General features: G+C 33.4%; 2 protein-coding genes across 2 annotated transcripts; both read left to right on the forward strand.

Moving 5' to 3' along the window:
• Positions 1–5,488: 5,488 nt before the first annotated feature.
• Positions 5,489–7,557, forward strand: LOC134229502 (uncharacterized). The gene is made up of 4 exons (XM_062711249.1): positions 5,489–5,689; positions 6,216–6,478; positions 6,570–6,731; positions 7,108–7,557. The coding sequence occupies exons 1-3, from the start codon at positions 5,539–5,541 to the stop codon at positions 6,714–6,716; spliced, it is 561 nt and encodes a 186-aa protein (XP_062567233.1). The 5' UTR covers positions 5,489–5,538; the 3' UTR covers positions 6,717–6,731; positions 7,108–7,557.
• Positions 7,558–9,643: 2,086 nt separating this feature from the next.
• On the forward strand, positions 9,644–21,216 carry LOC134229526 (roundabout homolog 2-like). Its single transcript, XM_062711282.1, has 7 exons — positions 9,644–9,807; positions 11,136–11,304; positions 16,758–17,032; positions 17,407–17,544; positions 19,860–19,972; positions 20,485–20,647; positions 20,829–21,216. Exons 1-7 carry the CDS (start codon positions 9,741–9,743, stop codon positions 21,092–21,094), a joined length of 1,191 nt encoding a protein of 396 aa, XP_062567266.1. The 5' UTR covers positions 9,644–9,740; the 3' UTR covers positions 21,095–21,216.

The following is a 21,216-nucleotide window of genomic DNA, read 5'->3' on the forward strand; positions in this document are numbered from 1 at the left end:
CAAATGATTGTATTTTTTTGGCTTTATGTAATCTAAATTAAATTGTGATTGTTTTATGTACAGAAAAATAAAGGCTTTTTGTATATATGTAAAAACACAATTAACAAAAATACAAATTAAGACTTTGTTTCTTTTCTTTTCTTTTCAAATCTTTTTTTTTTTGGAAACTAAAATCTGAAGTAAGTTTTAAAAAATATAGAAATATATAAAGAGGACGACTAAAAAGTACAATATATGAGTAAGATCCCGTAATGCATTTGTCTCAGATGAAATAAGCAATTATGAACAGAAATAAAGCTCAAAAACCTATTGAATCAAAACTAATCGAGAGTAGAGCAAACATAGACCTTTAAACAATTTGTGTTTGTGAAACACTGATGCCCCCGTATGGCAACAAAATTAAATTTCTCTTAAATGCAAATTTAATATGTTAGTACCAAGAGTAAGGTCTTCTCACAAGAAATACAATTGTGAAATTTGAAAGCTGTAGCATCTCCAGTTCAAAAGTTATGGTCAAAGATAATTATTGAAAGGTAGGTCAAAAGATTATATAAGTGAAGGTCAAAAGTAGTCAAATTTGTTCAAAAATTATGGTAAAGGTTAATTTTTTAAAAAGTAGGTAAAAGGTTCTAGCCACATTAATCAAAAGGCATCCATAATTGTTATATAATTGAAGAACGAAAGCCTTTGCCCTAACCGTTCAAAAGTTATGGCAAAGGTTAAAGTTTTTTAAAGTACATAAATCCCCAAGGTCAAGGTCAAGAAGTCAAAGATATTGAGGTCAATGAAACGTCTTGTCACAAAGAATACATATGTAAAGTATGAAAGCCCTAGTCCTTACCGTTCAAAAATTATGGCAAGAGTAAAAGTTGGAATCTTTGTGTAAAAGTTTGTCAAACTCGAAGGTAAAGGTCAAATTTGATTGTTCTATGTTACAAAGAAAGGTTTTGTTACGAGGAATACACTTGTGAAAAATGAAAATCATAGCTCTACTAAATCCAAAGTTACGAGCAAGGTAAAGTTTTTTGCGGACAAAACGACTGACAAACAGACAGCTAGGCGGACAGACAGCTAGACAGACAGACGGACAGACACGACAAAAACTATATACCCTCGAATCTTTTATTACGGGGGGCACAAAAGCACTAGAGATGAAATCCAGTGCCATGAAGGAAAAAATCTCTTGTCGACTGGTCACATCCGCAGATGAAACAAATCAAAAGTTTAAGATCTGGCAAATTTTGTTGGTGTGACAAAACATTAACTTTGCTATGAACAATACATGAACAGTTTTAGGTTACATATAAATGCAAAATATATTGAACAGAGTTTGATGAAAATGAAGCAATAAATTCATAGTAGCATGATTCACCTCAGACAAAGGTGAGTTTTTAGTCGTTCCCCTCATACCCTTGAGAATTCCTCCTCTGTCTTAGTCCATTTAAGTGATATTATCTACATGTATCTTAAAATTAAATTGTATTGTCCATACCCGCTCCATGTCATTTGCAGGTAATAAGCATTTTCATCAATAATTTGTATACTTAGTGTTGCATACTGAGAGTTGCTTCTCTTATCCCCATGCTATAGGAGTTTTACAAAGTACCTTCAATTCATCTTAATTCTCTATCATCCTCAACATCTAAACCTTATTGTTATGAAATTTATAGCAAAAAATAACATTTAAACAAACTTAAAAGTTAAAAAAAATGTACATATAGATCTCAGAATATTGATATATTCTTTGTTTTTATGATTAATTTACATTGCTGTGAAATCCAATGAATTTATATTAAAAAAATCCCATTTGATGTGATTCTATAACTATTATTTCCATGTTAACTTATTGTTAACTTATGAAAATAGAAAGTATCACAATTTTTTAAAACACCTTTTAAAGTTTTTTTTTATTACAATTTAATAGGCCAATAGAGACAAAAAGAAATTCGGTAATAGAAGTATGATTTAATTCATTGTTGTGTTCCGTGAATGAAAACCCAGATTTTCTTCCTTTTATATGATGTTTCTGAATTTCATATAAGAGAGCTAATGTGAATTCATAGAGGTATTTGACGTATCTTCTATTTCATCCGGTAGAATCCTCTAAACAGACAAAAAAACAAGTTACATTGTAAAAAAGGAGTAAAACATCATAACTCTGTGTGAGGAAAGGGTTTAAAGCAACTCATTTTTCAAAAGTTTTAAAATTTACATTAAAATGAAATAAAAGAAAAAGATTGGTTCTTTTCCGAGCCTAAGACATTTGTACTCTGAATTCTCTATACTTTAGAAATGAGGTAATTTGAAGAACATTGAGTGGATGGTAGTGGCTGCCATATATCGGAGAATAATCCTTTTATATTGAAGTTTGAGAACAATTTCAAGCATCCGAATTAGTATAATTATAGTAAATTTACTGTATTTGCAAAATACCGCATTCGGATTCAGAAAAGAAAGAAAAAAAAAATACGGTATTGAACTGAAGAAAAAAAAATTCTGCATTGTACTGACAGAATGAAAGAAAATTACTGTTACAGTATTGTACTGAAACAGCTACATTGTACTAATCGAATTAAAAATGCATCGTACAAAACAGATTTTTTAATAGCATTGTAAAGAACAAATTAAACAAAATACCGCATTGTACCGAACATTCTTTTAAAAAAAATACTGCATTGCACAGGATATAGAAAGTGAGGCATTGTACCGAATAAATAAAAAATAATAAATTGCTCTGAGCAAAGAAGGTACGGTTTGGGCTTTATTGTGCCCTAAAAATTTCATGTTCTTAAAAAGAAATGAAATTGGCTTTAACAACCGTTGAGAAGATGAATATGAGGAATCATTGAAGAATATTGCATGAAGCAGGACCATTCTGGAAATAAGACGTCACTTATTTGGTACATATTTAAGTTAAATGCAGAAAAGCCTCACTGACTAATTTCGGTGCTTATTTTGCTTTAGAAAATAGTGTCTGCCACCGTCCCTCGCTTCAATTTTTGGATATACATGTATTATGCTTGCAAAATCACATATCATAAAATCTTTGTGGGCGACGGTGGCAGAGTACGTTTTCTGAAAGAAAATTCTACTGAAAATTGATGTCTTCTGCAACTTTAAAAAAAAATACTGCATTGTACTCAACAAATGAAAGAGAATACTCTAAATCCTATATGTACTGGAAGAAACGGCTCAACTCCAATATAAGGATAAAGTAGTTCTTTGACTAAAACAATATAAAAATATTCATACATCAACTGGAGTATACGGATTAAATAGTTCCGGCTGTAAATCCCTTGTAGAAAATCAATGCGCATTATAAGTAGCCACACATAAAAACAGAAGTCAAATGAATGCATAGACACGTCGACATTGACAAATTTTGTAGTTGAAGATAACTAAAGAACTGACATTGCATTGACACATCGACATTGACAAATTAAAAAAAATTCAGTTCATTGACACGTCGACATTGACAAATTTAATAATTGTCAAAGCATCGACACGTTGACATTGATATATTAAAAAACTGTCAATGCATCGACACGTTGACATTGACAAATTTAATAATTGTCAATGCATCGACACGTTGACATTGACATATTGAAATGCTGCGGTTAAAAGTTTAGTTTAAAACTTCGTTTTTAAATGTAGTTTTTAACCTAGATCTCTGAAAGAAATTGATAAATATTGTGTCATTTCTTTCGAACTTAGCCATTCTTTCATGTAAACAAACGAAATGTCTTTAAAGTTGAATTATATGATGTCGGAAAAATTACAGAAACAACTGATTTTCTTAATTTATGTAAAAGAACGAGTTACTAACCCTAATTCATCGATGGTATGCAAGGACTAAGACGTTCAGATAAAATCTCACGGGCAGATGCTAAACTAACCCTAATCGAATAATGTGCGAGGACTAACCCTAATCTCTCGGATGGATGCGAGACTAACCCTAATCAGTCGAATACTAGTGCAAGTACTAACCCTAACCTCTCAGGTGGGTGCAAGACTAACCCTAATCAGTCGAATAGAGTGCAAATTTAACCCTACGTCATAGTCCAATGAGCGCGAGGATCTTGCGGATCTGGGGACCGGTAAAGTAAAGTCTACCCAACAGATATGTAAAAATTGCAATATTATATGTTATTTATGTTTCTCATATTATGCAATATTATTCACAAACTTGTTTGCATTTCATCATAAATGAAAGTACCATATGCCTTCCAGCATCTCTTGTTTAGAAACATCAAATACTTTTTTTTTGTAATTTATCTCAAAGAAGCTGTCTTTTCTTATAGACATCCGCTTAAGACAAGAATTGCAACTCCATATTTGTGCATCACTGATATCATTCTTCTTAGTGATTTTCATCTGACATCCACATGTGCAAATCATTTCAGTTTTGAGAAGTCCATGATCTCTCATGAATGAAATACAAGATTCCGTAGAATTTATGCATTCCGTAATAAAAATTCTCATCCCTGGTGCCCTGCCAGTCTCCATTTCAATTGTAACTGAAGCTATCGGTCTTGAATATCAAACTTTTGTGCATCGGAGTTTATGTGTTGTAACCATGATGAATTTTTTTTTTTCACAAGAATATAATTCGACATAATGACGTCATAATTAGACGTTATAATCAAGTTTAAAAAAATTTTTAGCGTCAAAAGGAATGCATGAAATAAAAATACCCCAACTGTATTGTTGCTATTGTTGTGTTTCTATGGAATTAATTTTGTCATCAATTGTTGAGTTTTGTAAATATGAAATCAATTTTTTGGATGCATTCATAGGTTTAAGATGTCTTTTTCAAAATTTTCGGAGAGTGACGTTTTTGAAACTTATCGAGCCGCATTTTCTATTCCTATTGATTGGAGTTCGATTTTTGAAGATGAAATTTATCAATGGCTTTCGATATTTGAAAAAGGAAAGAATTGTAATTTGAGTCTCACAATCCCAGCACTGCTTGGCCTAACTGCATCGCTTTCCGGACCAAACACTCGTATAAAGGGGCACGGGAATGGATTTTCTACCTCTACGAACCTTTATCTCTTGGCAGTTTGTGATCCTGGTGGTGGAAAATCAATTACATTTGAAAACGTTATAGAACCAGTGTTGTCTCATATTTTCGAAAAAACTGGAATTAGAATCGGAACCGAATCATATACATCGGCGGGTTTGCAGAGACATCAGATTGCGTCGAAAGGGACAGGTATAATTACATCTGATGAGGGTCACCGATTCTTGGCATCCGTCAATGCCAAACAGGCGAAGGGAGAGGCAGAAAAATCGTACCTTTGTAAGATGTGGAGTGGCAAAGGAGATTATGTTGAACTGTCAACGGGAAGTAGGGGATTTAAAAAGACTTCAATGTCAATGTGTATATACATTCAGCCTCATCCGTTAATGTCAGAATTGTCTAACTTTAGTGGGGCTGATGGATTTATGGACAGAATCTTATCAGTAGTCTTTAGGCCAGTATTATTTCCAACTGCAATTGTCAAAGAGAATTATGAATTATTGAGGGAAACCGGAATGGAAAGTGTTAAAGATACATTTTATTACATGTATTTGAGCCACAAGGAAGGGGTGGAATATACCCTATCGGAGGATGCTCAGAGTGAATATGACAGGATGGTGGATTCCTATGCAGAATTACTAGATGAGAAATATCAGATGCATCTGGGTATGTTAACATTTTTTATATCAAAGTAAAACGTACGGGAAAAATGTAAGAGTTATCTTCCTTAGACTATCATAGACACTAACACTGCTGTGGACCCTAATACATAATATTAAAGATTAATAACTTTACTTTTTTCTAACGAAATCTTAGAACCTAAATATTTTTGCGGCTTTTTTTACCCCAGAAAATAGGAATTTGATTGAAAATGAATTTCATTTTGCAATATTTACATTCGCTGTGTGTTTCTATAATAAGACAACTGTGAAATTGATTTGAAAATCATTTTTGTGTATATACGCACGAGTAGAAACGTGCGTTAAAATGACGTCACAATGAGGCTGCAGCGACTTTAGTAAAAAAAAATGCAGCGATATAGGTCAGAGAGCAATTCAAATATTGAGTATATTTTAGTTGCTTCCGAACATGTAAAATGCGCGCTTCATGAAATATGATTACGTGACAAGTCTGTGTGATTCACACACCAATAACTCACACAAAACTTTAAAAAAACATTCCTTAATTACAGATGAAGACGAAAATAAGGAAAATGTAAATGACATGGACATTGCCTGCACTCAAACGAACCTGTGCATGTCCACCAGTAAAGACACCATACACGTATTGAGGTTGGCAGCAGCCATACACATTCTCTCTGAGTTCCTTAAAGCAACTCTAATGAAGGTCCTTGATTCGAACTGGAAAGCCGAGGACGTCATATCACTTGCTTGCCTGAGGAGAGCGAGACTGCTTTACAGCTGTCTTGCGAGACAGAAATCAATATTTGCCCAGGTAATTGTAATTTAATTAATTATTCATTTCATTTCGGATACAATCTTATGAATGTACTATTCCTTTATTGTAACTAATTTTTTTTTTCCAGTCTGTACAGAGTATTAACCAAGTGGACTGTGTAAGATTGAAGAAAGTGACATCATTTAGAACCAGGGTAACCAGAGCTGTTGTCTTGAGTCGGGGTCCTGTAATAACAATTTACGGATCCTACAAAGAAAACTCAATGGATCTCTAAGGGATAGTGTTCTCCGTAAGTTCCCATACTAAACAATATGAATCAAATACATTTATTTATAGCTTCATTTCATGTTTTCTAGTAGTAATCAAATCACATTTCAATTATGTGAAAATTCTGTATTGTGTAATTGAAGTCTGAATGAACACGATACCCCACAATATAATTATGAAAATTTTTGTTAACCCCCCCCCCCTCCCCCAATAAGAATTTTGATATTGTGAAAGTTTAATTATTGTTTGTCCAGTGTGTGATGATAAAATTTTGCTAAACTTTGACCACAAAATTCTGATTTGGTGAATTGTTTTCAATAAGTGAATTCGTCTCGAATAATTGTAATATATTCCGCGGCTAGGATGGGAAATGAAACAAAATTAATCTTATTTTACAGAAGAATTAAAGGAACTGGAGAGAGAGGATTTGGGACTGTTGGTTCACGTGGGGAAATCAAAGAAGGAGGTGTTTTTAAAAACTGCGCCCTCTAGAATTTCTGTAGAATTGTTGAAAAGATGCAATGCTACAATTGAAATGTATGCAACAAATTTCAAGAAATTTAGTGAGTCAGAAAAGACCCTCATCATTAGTGCCCTCCCAAGCCACCCACAGCACGACGAAATAGTTGACTGGTTCTTATGAATGAGTAAATTGGTTCTTATGAATGAGTAATTGGAATGTAACATACGTCTGTGTTGTATATCTGATGTATATATAAAGCTGTGGTGTTGATGCAGCACCGAATGAAAATGAAAATTTGTAATGTCAATGTTTTTTATACATGTCTTTTATGCTGTTGTAACACAATGGAAAGAAAACTATTGTAATAAATGCATTACTTATTGTATTTTTGTGTTGAAGTATTTAAATGGCAGTCAAAAAAATAGGAACACACAATACCATTTTGTCAATATCAACGTGTCAATGCAATGACAATTTCAACCGTGTCAATGCATTTATAATTATCCCTTTGTCAACGTCAATGCATTGAGAATTGCATTTTGTCAATGTCAACGTGTCAATGCATTGAGAATTGCATTTTGTCAATGTCAACGTGTCAATGCATTGACAATTTCATTTTGTCAATGTCAACGTGTCAATGCATTGACAATTGTATTCTGTCAATGTCAACGTGTCAATGCATTGACAATTCCATTAATGTCAGAGAATTTATAATTATCATTGATACTTAATCACTCATTTCAAATGTCAACTGTTCCCGGTCGACAGTAGAACCGAATCACTACTTTTATATAAATACAAGCTTCCGCATAGGGACTACATACCCTTATATTGGAGTTGACCCGAAACTTTTGTTTTGCGGGTTTTTAGCAATAATTATTTAAGTTTCATTATTTGTTTGAATATCAAATAAACGTGAATTACTACAATTACTGATATTTTATACAATAATTAAGACATTCGTACACGCTGTCGTTTTCACTCATTTTTCAGAATATAGGATGACCTTTGAGTACTAAGCTTTTTTTGTATCGTCAGGGTTAGGGTCAAACGTTTCTTAAAAACAGTGTTAACTACTCCCGAAATGATGTCCATCAAAATTGCTATGAGTCTTAAAGTTAATTATACATCATCAAATATTATTTGTTGAAATTTTGCAAACAGTACATAAGTTGTTATAATTTTTTTTTGGCAAGGACGGTACTCATTTTTTATGCCCATAATATAATTTTTTATCATTGAAATCCACCTGCTCATTTGTCTATAATACAGGCATTGGTTGCTGTAAATACCACAAATTTCAGTAAATATTTCTTTGTTTCTTTAGGATTTTTAACAAGTTTTACAGCAGCTTTAATGAAGCTTTAATTTTAACATTAGTTTACTTATTCTTTACCATTCATTTATAATGCAGTGTCTCGAATAGCCCTTGTTTCCCAGCTTCTCACAATGAAACAACGTCATGAAAAGTGGTCACATAAAATGATATAAATTCATTAAGGATTCAGTAATGAGAGAAAGTCAGGTTTAATATGATATGATAACTGTATTTTAACCCTTTATCCCGTTGATATAGCTCATGTGATATCGTTTTCATATCATACAGTTGTGACGTCACAATGGGTTTTGCGTTAGAGTGATGAAGTAAAATGAAGTGGAGTATTATATAAAGACAGTGTCAAACATTGTTCGTGGTGTAAAAAAACATGGGATAAAAAGAATCTCACGTGATTTGTAGCTGAATAGGATTTTCATCTAACTCGTTTTGTGTTTTTATCCCCTCGCCAAGGCTCGGGGATAAAATCCACATAACTCGTTGGATAAAAATCATATCCAACTACAAATCATGTGAGATCCTATATGTATGTCATACAGTTCAGGACATTATTTATTGAACAGCCCTCGAATGCTTATATATGATGCACTGTATATATACCTATAAACAAATTCTTAAATTCATATAAAATATTTTGGGTATTCCCCTACTTGTATGTCTTTTCTATCAATCAAGCAACCCTTTCCCTCTTATGTATATGTATACTGTATTTCATATGTAAGATCATAATCATTATATACATTTTAACAATGTCCTTTCTTTTTGCCCCATGAGGGGCCTCAATTGGTCAATAAACGAATTGAACTGAATTGAATATTGTCCGATCCATGGTTAATTCTGGCTTATTCGAAAAAAAAAAATCGGTTATTAGCTTTGTCTGATTGAATTGCATAAATTTGTGTCAACAATTAAGATATGTTTTGATAATATTCGATCGGTAACGATATCACTAGAATTTGTTGAAGTACGATGGTGTCCGATGCATGGTGAATTCACCCTATTAAGTGTGTAAAAGTCCTCAGTTTTAATGATATTGATTTGGTAGATTTTTTGTGTTTTCAAATTTTCTAAAAGTTCCTTGAAGGTTTTAAGTATCCACATCTGATTTACATCACTTCTCAAATGTTTTGTTACACCGTTCACACGAGGGTTATCCATCTCTGCATGCCAACTCAAAGATATAATGAAGCTTTAATTTGTTATGCTTTATATGCATTCTTTCTCATTCAGCGATGGAGGTTTCTCTCTGGTTGACGTTAGCTGCTACTTGTGTATTACTGCTGTCTCCACATTTCACTTGTAAGTATTTTTTTTAATTCATCTGTGACACAAAAAGATATTGCAAGGAAACAGATAGACAATGCATAAATAAGACCCCCAAAAAGTTAGATTCACCTCGATTGTTAGTATTATAGTCGACAAACTGAGTTTTACATGTGCAAAAATGAATGCTTTTTATCTTTTTATCTTTCTCAGCATTGACATGAAACGATAGAGCTTGTATTTAAAATAGCGCACTATCTGAGCGAGTGTTCAAAAACGTGTTATATACTGAGTGCAAATTTAAGCATTAAATACTATCTTATGCCTCAATGGCATTAAATTTATAAAAAAGTCTTTTAGAAAAAGAACGCCCCATTCTCTGATACTGTATACTAATCAGTGAAAACGGTCTTGCGTCATTTCTTCAGCAACTCTTATTTACTTCATATTTCTTTTGAAATTCCGATCAATTTATTTTCCTATTTTTCCATGTTTCTATTTCCTTGCTTTATCTTTGCAATAAAGATATGTTGAAAGTCGTTAATAGATGAAAAGAGCTATTGATTAACATGCAAGACGCAGCTTGTTTTTCGCTCTGCATTTGCCTCTTTTAATCACAACTCCAATAATAACTGATTTATGGTTTTTGTACATAGACTATTATATCATAGTTAGATAATCCCCTAGCTATAGACAAGTATATATTTACTGAACAGTGCTGCATTGGCTGATATTTTGTTGTCATTAAAGATGGCAGGACGTAAAACAGAAATTTGATTTTAAACGGAAAACATAATCATTATCGTCAACCTTAAAAAATAAAAATGGTTGAACAAAGCGCGCCCAATGCCTATAGCTTCAGATATAAAATCATTTTCAATTTATACATGAATTAAGTATTGAGAGTAATGCTCTCATCATTGAAATTCATGAAATTATGATAAACAAAACAATTTTGAGAACTAATCTTGGAAAAAACAGTTCTCTCCATCAAAATTATTAATGCGGAATTTGTGGTAATCGAATCTTAGCAAAAAAATCCCGAGTATCAAATATGTCTGATCCCATCTCTGATGTTTCTATTATTCCATTCAATTGTTTATGGGATTTCGGAGATTATCACTGTAACATTTTTTTTTGTCATGAATATCCGAAAAGCAAAATACTTTTGTAAGTAACTGAATCGCAACATTGCGTCCTTTATCAGAAAACTTGTTCGAATCAAGTTCAGCCAAAGTCCCTTTTAGCATTTGTAAAATTTCCTTGTTTATAAAAAGTTGTTAGGTGAATAGCTGTTTGAGCAGAGTTTCAGACATAAAATACAAAACATTCTTTTGTAATGAATTGTGTTTTGTTTTTTTCAGTGGGACAAGACGAAGGGTTAATAGAAATAACAGCTGGAAACTCACTTGTAATATCTGGAAAAGAAAGTGCAAGGATTCAATGTTTAGCAAGAGGGGGCGGAAGTGAAGATGTAAATTTACGATGGTATGGGCCCAATGGACAGCACATAGGTTCTAACTTTGCAGACAGGTACGTATGTGTAAATATTTAATTTTTCCTGGTCGTCTGCGTGACACATTGGTAAGAGAGCTTGTTCTAGAGCCGCGGAGTAAGGAGCTGATTCTTACGTTGCGGGTTCGAATCCACTGTGGGACGTTGAAACCAAGGTCCCCTGATGCAGTAAATGTGTGTACGAAAAAGATCCCTCACCGCTTAATGGCCCTCAAAAGTATCACACCGGTAATTGTTTTCACTCAATCGGAACATCACTCGGCCTTTTCCGTCAAGTCTCGACTTGACGGAAAAGTCCGAGTGATGGTCCGATTGTGTTTGAAATCACTATATAATTCTATATAGAATAAAAAATCGTTAAAATCGGGTATTTGTTTACATGAAAAAACATTTAGCAGGAGGTGTTAAACATTACCTGTCACATTAGCTGACACCAAAAAACAGGGTACCTACACGGCATTTTCGGACTTTTTCCATCTGCAAACAGGGCTACCCTCAAATCCACGTGTTTTCACTGTGTTTATAAACACCTCGAGTGCACCACAGGAAGTAGCCTCCTATGATCTGAAAAAAATATAGTTCCTGTCAAAAACCTTTATTTATTCACAAAGTAAAGTACATAGAATTTACTAGGCACAGGTACCAAAATTGTAAAAATGGCTTGGAAGAAAATAGAAAAACGTCTCAAAAGAAAAGAAAATCAATTTTATATGTATGGACCTACATTTGGTTCATTTTGATTGGTCAATTACCGGTGTGATACCTTGAAGAACCTTTGAAGGTGTTCGATTTTTTCCATTTTTGCACCTGAGATTTTATTAAATAATTGTCCCCAACATCCTTCAGTCTCGTGATCTAAATCCTCATATTTCTGAAGATATGAAGCGTATAATTTATCTCCCTTACTCCAGAGCAGTCAAGAATAACACACAGAGCACTCTCGAAGCAGTTTTTGTGCATCTTTTGAAGCAGAATTTCATCATTAAAAGAATAAGCCTAGCAACCAATTTTTTTTTCGTCTGTGGAGAGTATATGCTTTGTTCTTCATCACAAACAAAAAGCGTTTTCAAATCTAAGTCCATTGTGTAGCTATTACATAACAAAGTTGCATTTTCCCCTTCAAAGAATGAAAAAAAAAACAACAGGAATTGTTAAAAACTGGGTTGATAACGAAAACTGTATCTAGTCAATTTATGTTCCAAATAATGCCTAGGTATTTGTCTACAAGCTGCTGTGCAGAAGGTATTCTAAATGCTGTGTTGTAACTCAGGGCAGTCAAAATGATATCTGAGCATCTAGGGAGGTTCTTGGCAGCTCCCATACTCCATTAAACTGGCTTTGATGATAAGAAAATGGAGACAACAATTTAGATGTAATTTATTGTTGAGATTTTTGTAACAGGCTTTCTCTTAAGACACAAATTAGCCATGAAATTTCAAATTAATACGCATAATTATTCCATGACTTATGCGAGATCATATCTTTTTGTTTCACCAAATGTACATTAAAAATAAACATTTAAATTTTAAAACATAAATATAAAATTTTTTTATGAGTTTGAAAACTTTTATATGTGACAAAATGCATCACAGAGACCAGTTTCAGGACATCCTCCATGATTCTTTGAGGTGGATGGGTGTACAAAAACTGCTGATAAAATTTATAGGCAGTGATTTGAGAAGGAAAGTGCACTTTATTAGCTGAATTATAGTTATTCTGATATTTTAATTACGTAAATATGCCAAATTTTTTTATCAGTTAAATTTGCAATTTATTAATATTTCAGTACATTGATATACTTAATAGATCATGCTCATATAAGCATCACTGATTGAGACTTAATTCAAAAGTGACAGTCAACACCTACATATTAATGAAAAAATAACAAAAAACAGTCTCCGATAAACTGAAAAAACATGAATGTCAGCTGCAAAAGCATGAATAAAGTCCTGAAAACCACAATAGGCATGCCATGGTGCTAAGTACCATTCTGCACCACATGTATGATGCATGGTTAGAACTCAGAATAAGTATTAACATGCAGAACCTGACAGTATTTAAGGGTTTTTTGGTCATAACCTTCCTTCCTGTGAAAAATTCTTCATGAATTTTACTTATGTAGCTTATGTATTAAGTTTATTTGACATATCTGATTCATTTCAATATTTCTATTCTTCCAATGCAGTAATATATGTATCACTGGAGGTGTCAATAAATTGAAATAAATCATGTGTCTGTAGAAATTATCATTCTGTGAGAACATATTTCACTTGTTTACATTTCATCGCAGTTATTGCTTGTGATGAAAATTCATTCGCAAACCTAGAATTAGTCTATTCTAGAAAAATCTGCTTTAACAATCTTTACCGCAAAGACTGTGAGACTATAATTGACTGCGGTCATCTGGTGCAAATAATGTAAAGTCATGCAAAATGAAAAAAAACAATATTCTCTGACTTCTTTTCACATTTTAGATGCATAATGCTACCTTTTTAGTCATATTTTACCGTATTGAGTGTAAAAAATAACCTATTGTTAATTTTTACACAGAAATCTGTGAAAAATAATGTAAATCTTAATTCTAATTTTGAAATTGTGTGTATTCACACAAAAAGTTAATAAAATCACATATTTTGTTAAGATATGCCTTTTAAAAATAAAAAAAAGTCTTGATAAAGAGATCAAGTGAGCTTTTCTGATCAAAATTTGTCCGTTGCCTGTCGTCGTCGTCGTTGTCGCCGATGTCGTTGTAAACTTTTCACATTTTCATCTTCTTCTCAGGAACCACTGGGCCAATTTCAAACAAACTTTGCACAAAGTATCCTTGGGTGAAGGGGATTCAGGTTTGTTCAAATGAAGGGCCACGTCCTTTTCTAAGCGGAGATAATTATGAATTAGAGAAAAAGTGATGGCATTTAAAAAAAATCTTCTTCTCAATAACCACTGGGCCAGGAAAGATGAAACTCATGCATGTGGAATCATCCTCAGGTAGTGTAGATTCAAGTTCGTTCAAATCATGACCAACGGGGGTAGGGTGGGGCCAAAATCGCCGATCAAATTTTAACATAAGAATATATAGGAAAAATCTTTAAAAATCTTCTTCTCAAAAACCACTGGGACAGAAAAAATGGAAACTCATGTGGAAACATCCTCAGGTAGTGTAGATTCAAGTTTGTTCAAATCATGACCCCGGGGGTAGGATGGGGCCAAATTGGCCTGACAGTTTTGCATAGGAATATATAGGAAAAATCTTTAAAAATCTTCTTCTCAAGAACCATTAAGACAGGAAAGATAAAACTCATGTGAAATCATCCTCAGGTAGTATAGATTCAATTTTTTTTAATCATGACCCCCGGGGGTAGGGTGGTGCCAAAATGACCGGTCAAATTTTTGCATAGGAATATATAGGGAAATCTTTTGAAATCTTCTTCTCAAGGACCACTGTGCCAGGAAACATGAAACTCAATCGGAATCATCCTCAGGTAGTGTAGATTCAAATTTGTTCAAATCATGACCCCTGGGGGTAGGGTGGGGCCAAAATGGCCGATCAAAGTTTTACATAGGAATATATAGGAAAAATCTTTAAAAATCTTCTTCTCAAGAACCATTAGGACAGGAAAGATAAAACTAATGTGGAATCATCAAGTTTGTTCAAATCATGACCCAGACCCCCGGGGAAGGTGGGGGCCATAATGGTTTATCAAAGTTTTTCATAAGAATATATAGGGAAATCTTTTGAAATCTTCTTCTCAAGTACTTCAAAGCCATGATATGTGATCTTTATATGAAATCATCCTCAGGTAGTGTAGATTCTAATTTGTTCAAATCATGACCCCCTGGAGAAGGGTGGGGCAAAAATGGCCGATCAAAGTTTAAAAAATTTCTTTTAAGAACCATTGGGACAGAAAAGATGAAACTAATGTGGAATCATCTCAGGTAGTGTAGATTCAAGTTTGTTCAAATCATGACCCAGACCCCCGGGGGAAGGTAGGGGCCAAAATGGTCGATCAAAGTTTTTCATAAGAATATATAGGGAAATCTCTTAAAATCTCCTTCTCAAGTACTTCAAAGCCACACTTAGTGATCTTTATATGAAATCATCCTCAGGTAGTGTAGATTCTAGGTTATTCAAATCATGACTCCCTGGGGAGTTAAGATTTAAGCCCCCTCCAAACTCAGTTAACTTTCATTTCTGATCTGATATTTGCTTTTTCCTAGCCTGTGTGCTCAGGTGAGCGCTGTGGCCCCTGGGCCTCTTGTTCATAATCACGTTCAAGGTATCACACCGGTAATTGTTTTCACTATATGATAATATATAGAATAAAAAATCGTTAAAAATCAGGTATTTCTTTGCACGAAAAAAATATTTAGCAGGAGTTGTTAAACATTACCTGTCAATTAGCTGACACCAAAGAACATGGTACCTACACGGCATTTTCGGACTTTTTCCATTTGCAAATAGGGCTACCCTCAAATCCACGTGTTTTCACTGTGTTTATAAACACCTCGAGTGCACCACAGGAAGTAGCCTCCTATGACCTGAAAAAAAAGTTCCTGTCAAAAATTTTTATTTATTCACAAAGTACATAAAATTTGTTAGGCACAGGTACCAAAGTTGTAAAAATGGCTTGGAAGAAAATATAAAAACGTCTCAAAAGAAAAGAAAATCAATTTTATATGTATGGACCTACATTTGTTCATTTTGATTGGTCAATTACCGGTGTGATACCTTGATACTCAGTGCGCAGTACATAGTTATGAATTTGCAGCCTTACACTGGCAGGTGTTGGTGTCTTTTTTTGAGTGAAGAATTCTCGATTGATTGATTGATTGTATATTGTTTAACGTCCCTCTCGAGAATTTTTCACTCATATGGAGACGTCACCGTATGCCGGTGAAGGGCTTCAAATTTTGACCTTTACTCGGTACTCAGGGCCATTGAGCAGTGAGGGATCTTTATCGTGCTAACGCCTTCCGCTGACACGGGGCCTCGGTTTTTAAGGTCTCATCCGAAGGACCCACAACTTTCACTTCAAAGTGCCGAGCGCATGGCGAAGGAACAGTTGCTACCAATTTTAACGACTAGGTCAGTCGCGGCCGAGATACGAACTCACGACCTCCCGATCAAGGAGCAAGCGCTCTACCGACTGAGCTACCGTGAACGGTAAAGAATTCTCGAGAGGAACGATAAACAATAAACCTGTGGCTTCGGTTATATGACTGACTATAAAGCTCAATTTTTGTTCTCAAAAACATCAATAGAATCTCATCATAAGCACAGTTTTTTTAATAAAGTTTTTAAAAAAAAATAGGATTTTTGTCAGTTTATTTAATTAACGTTTGATTTTAGATTCAAATAAATGAAGTGTATCTTTATAACATTTAAGATTTTGAATTGACAAAAAGTGTTTTATATATATACAATAGTGAATGTTTAGAATATAACATCTTTATTCTGTAAATATTTACAGGGTATATGCTGTTAGTTTCGCAAGAAAATCTCTGTCAGTGATTATCAAAAGTGTTTTAGAACAGGATTCTGGAGAGTATATTTGTAATGGAACAATAAATGGAAAACCAAAGAGCAACAAAATTTCAGTCCATGTCAATATGCCTCTAGAAATTACAGAAGATATGGCCCCTAGGTCACAGGAACTAAAGGAGAATACTCTAGGTTTGATTAAGTGCACTGCACCTAAGGAATATGGAATTTATTTTACAAAGAATGGCAGAACTATAACTCAAGGTAAATATAGAAATAGACATTTTTTTCTTCAGAAATACAAATAATCGTTTGGAAAAGGAATGATGTACATAATTTTTTTTCGGTGTTTTTCTCTAAATTGAAAGATGCATGACATTGATTTGATGAAATTTCATTGGTACAGTATTTGTCAATTGTGTGTATGACGGTTTTGTCTTATTTTTATATCTTATTTTAATCTGTTATACATTTTACATATTTACATAAAATCAAAATCCAATTAATTCGTTTTAATCATGTTTTGTATCCACAACACAAAGATGACAAATTGATTTCTTAGCATCAGCAAATTCAAATAAAATCAAATTACAGAAATTTTATTTAGAAAGACTTTATAATTTATTTTAAAATCTTAGAACATCCTAGGTATGCACAAGTGCCAGAGGGTCTAGAAATCAGCAGAGTAAACCACAGTTTGGATGAGGGAACATTTGTTTGCGTGGTATCTGGATCCGGCCGTATTAAGTTTATCAATATAAAAGTTACAGTGCTGGGTAGGTATAGGTGGGGAAAAGAAGATCGGAAAGAAAAAAAAACAAGACTGACATTTGATCACTCATGTACAAGACCAGTTTAACTCGCCGTTCATTCACCTTTCAGCATTTTAACTTTTCAGGAACCCACCGATTCAATATCAACCAATCTGTGAATTTAATGTATATGGATGACGTGAAACAAAAACTGTAAATTTTTTCGATCTATATTTCTGAAAACTAGGGCTAAACCTACTTAAGATTAAATTCAATCTGTACAATTTTTTCGCCTAACATTAGCGTTTTCAAAGCTGAAAGCAAAAGAAATACAATAAACGCGAATTTTGTTCCAGACCTTACTGAAATAAAATATATATGGAGATAACAAACAGCATTCAAGATCCAAACACCATAAAACAGCATTCAAGATCCAAACACCATAAAACAATACAAAACAGGAGCAGAGCAAACACGGACCTCCAAAACATCAGAGGTGTGATCAGGTGCCATGGAGGAGTGGACAATACATGCCATGTAATTCATTTCATAAATCATGCACAAGGCCAGTGTCATTTGTTTTCCTTCGACGTTATAGCATTTTAGCATCTTCTGTGGAACTGCTGACTTAATATCAACCAATTTGTGCATTTAGGGCTAAAACTATCAAAATAAATACAATCTGTACAAAATTTCATTAGTCGTGACTACCTTCAAGCTGTCAAACCGTTGTCACTAAACCTTCTACCGTATTGTAACGTACATTTCCCAGACTTATTAGATTTAATTTGTAGTTGGGGTTGGGGTTCAATTGAACATACAGTTAAGATTCATTATTTCTTTAAGAAGCTTATTCTGTCTCATTATTCAGTAGTATTAATCAGAAAAGTTGAATGCATATATAGTAATGAACAGCTAAGGTGCCTCATCCAGATTGTTAACATAATTACACCTGGTGGAGGGTATTTGTGTCAGGGTCGGACTTCAAATGCTTTGATCATAGACTGAAAATGCATTATTTCTTTGAAATTCTTCTCTAGTCATGAGTTTTTATCTAACACAATATATGAATGCCCATTAAGTATATTTCTTCTAAAATTGCGACATATATGTCTTCCCGGTGAGGGGTACATGTATATGTGTATGAATGGAGCTTTATTGATCGCATGGATAACATGCGAAATAAAATCATTTCTAGGAAAACCATTTTGTCTACCCCATTATATTTATAATATAAACAAAAACACAATTGTAGTAAGTAATTATGATTTAAATAGTCTTGTTAAATTTTGGAGAGAATTAATTTTGTAAGAAATTTGTACTGTAAGAGAAGTCCTTACCATGAGCTATTCACCAATGTAATTGATAAGTCCATTATACAATTATTATGAAAGAAACTATACATTTTTCTAAAAATATCAAGAAAAAGAAAAAAATCAATTCTTAGTCTTTATAACTGAAACTTACCGATCGGGGCAGGACACTCACACATAAGTTGATTTCATAGGGATTTCAACAACCTTATTTACATTAGGATGCCGTAATTTAAGACCATAGAGTTTGATACATCTGTTTTATTTAAATAATTTAACGAGACGTTAATGGTAATCTAGAAAAAAATACTTCTATGATAACCGTGATGACTACTAGTATATATAGTTTATATGTATGAGTTTATGTATCTCAGTTGATTCGATACGCAAGTGCATATGATCTACCTATGTACAATTTCTAAAACGAGCTAAATTATTGAAAAACAAGTTAATGAAACAAGAATATCAGCAGAGACTGCTGATTTCATACTAATTGTTAATCTATTATTTTCACACTAAATTAACGAAGACTTTACCGTTATTTCTCGATCATGACAAAAAGCGCACGGTGGATGTGCCCGGTCGGCAGGGGATGCTCACTTCTCCATGACACCTGATCCCACCTCCGATGTTTTGGAGGTCCGTGTTTGCTCTTCTCCTATTTTGTATTGTTTTATGGACACCGTTCGTTATCTCCGTAATTTCATAGTTACGGGGATCGTATTGTACCCAGAATAAACTCTATTCCGACTAATTCCTATTTGGGAAACAAAGAGTTTACAAAAAATCAATGAATGCTTGTGTCCAGGTTGAAATACACAATAAAGGCTATCAATGTCTTTATATATATTAATGATCCAGGTCACTCGATTCTTACTACGATGGTCTATGTTAAGTATTAAAAATTGCCTTTCAGAGTAGAATTAATTTTGACACAATCGCTTTAAGAAAACTACGCTTACTGAAATTCTGAATAAAGTATGATTTCTGTAAACGGTATAAAAAGAAATATATCAATTTTTATAGGTCGTCCAAAAATAATAACTTCTCCGAGTGCTGGAGAGGTCGTGGAAGGAAATGACTACCGCTTCGTGTGCAGAGCTACAGGAAGGCCCTCTCCAAAGTACCATTGGTTTAAGGTGATTATTTGTTCATATTCCTCATTGACAAATAGACAAAAAAAGAACTGTAATCCTAGCAGTTTGTCATGAGTACCTTAACCTAGTTGGTATGAACATTAAAATTCAATAACTCTTTGAAAATCTACATTGATCATGGACTCATATTCATCAAGTATTTGGGGATATTTATGTATATCTTTAAGTATATACTAGTAAACTTGTGACAATCTTGTAGGAGTGGAAAGATCATGAATAAATTCAGCTGATACTTTTAACTTTTGTACAATATGTACGTGAATTTGTGTGACTGAATTTTTTTTACCGCTAGATGAGTTATTTCTGTAAAAAATCTCCACACATTGTGATTTACACATTAATTTGCTGTTGAACCATTGGTATGATCAATCATTAAAATAATTTTGCATAATTTCTTGGTAACGAACTAAACATTACATAAAACATTAAAAATCCATTAGATAAAAAATGCGTTTAAAATAAATGTTCAAAGTGAATTATTCTGATAATTTTAGGATGAAAGTAATTATGAACTAGGAGGAGAAAGGTTTGAGGCTGACAAGCAGACAGGGGATTTGATCATTAAACAGTCGAGGAAGGATGACGAAGGTCTATACAGATGTGAAGCCAAGAATAAAGTTGGCGTGGTCAATGCAATAACACGGCTTATTGTCATAAGTAGGTTCAACTTATAAATATAGAATGAAAAATCGAAAGTGAGAGTGAATTACTAAGTACATCTGGAAACTATGACAAACATCTTGCAGAGACAAGACAAATTATAGTATAAAGTAAAACTTTTCAAAGATTTTATTTTAGATTGGAACTGGTATTAATGTATCGTTTCTGACAAATCTAGATCTGCAAAATGATAATGAGAAAAACCTTACGTCAAATACATCTAGCTGTGAACAGGTGCTTGACGACCTATGCTCTCCACCATCATACGCTCAGTCTGAGAAGAGAACCCTGGACATGTTACAACAGGACGTATTGCGGCTGGAGATAAAGAAGACTGAGACCGAGATAGAAGTTCTGAAAGTACAAAAACTCAAATTTCAGGAGGAAATTGATTTGTTAAGGCTTCAAAAAGAAAAGTTGAGGGGAGAACCGAATAAACCATAACTTCTGTTATGTGTTTTATTTGATACGACCATATAATGTTAACTCCTTTACATTTTTATAGTATTTGTTATAACTTTTTCTTTAAGTGCATTGAAAGTGTAATACATAAAAATTAAAATATA

This window comes from Saccostrea cucullata, unplaced genomic scaffold (assembly GCF_032062105.1).
Source record: "Saccostrea cucullata isolate Sc308-1 unplaced genomic scaffold, CSIRO_AGI_Scuc_v1 ctg311, whole genome shotgun sequence".
NCBI lineage: Eukaryota > Metazoa > Mollusca > Bivalvia > Ostreida > Ostreidae > Saccostrea > Saccostrea cuccullata.

Bases quoted from the DNA above. Each gene is read 5' to 3' on its own strand.
- LOC134229502 (XM_062711249.1), top strand. From the start codon at position 5,539: ATGGAAAGTGTTAAAGATACATTTTATTACATGTATTTGAGCCACAAG. The intron at 5,690-6,215 runs GTATGTTAACAT...CCTTAATTACAG, and splicing joins GAAATATCAGATGCATCTGG to ATGAAGACGAAAATAAGGAA. The intron at 6,479-6,569 runs GTAATTGTAATT...TTTTTTTTCCAG, and splicing joins AGAAATCAATATTTGCCCAG to TCTGTACAGAGTATTAACCA.
- LOC134229526 (XM_062711282.1), top strand. From the start codon at position 9,741: ATGGAGGTTTCTCTCTGGTTGACGTTAGCTGCTACTTGTGTATTACTG. The intron at 17,545-19,859 runs GTAGGTATAGGT...CAATTTTTATAG, and splicing joins TATAAAAGTTACAGTGCTGG to GTCGTCCAAAAATAATAACT. The intron at 20,648-20,828 runs GTAGGTTCAACT...TGACAAATCTAG, and splicing joins AACACGGCTTATTGTCATAA to ATCTGCAAAATGATAATGAG.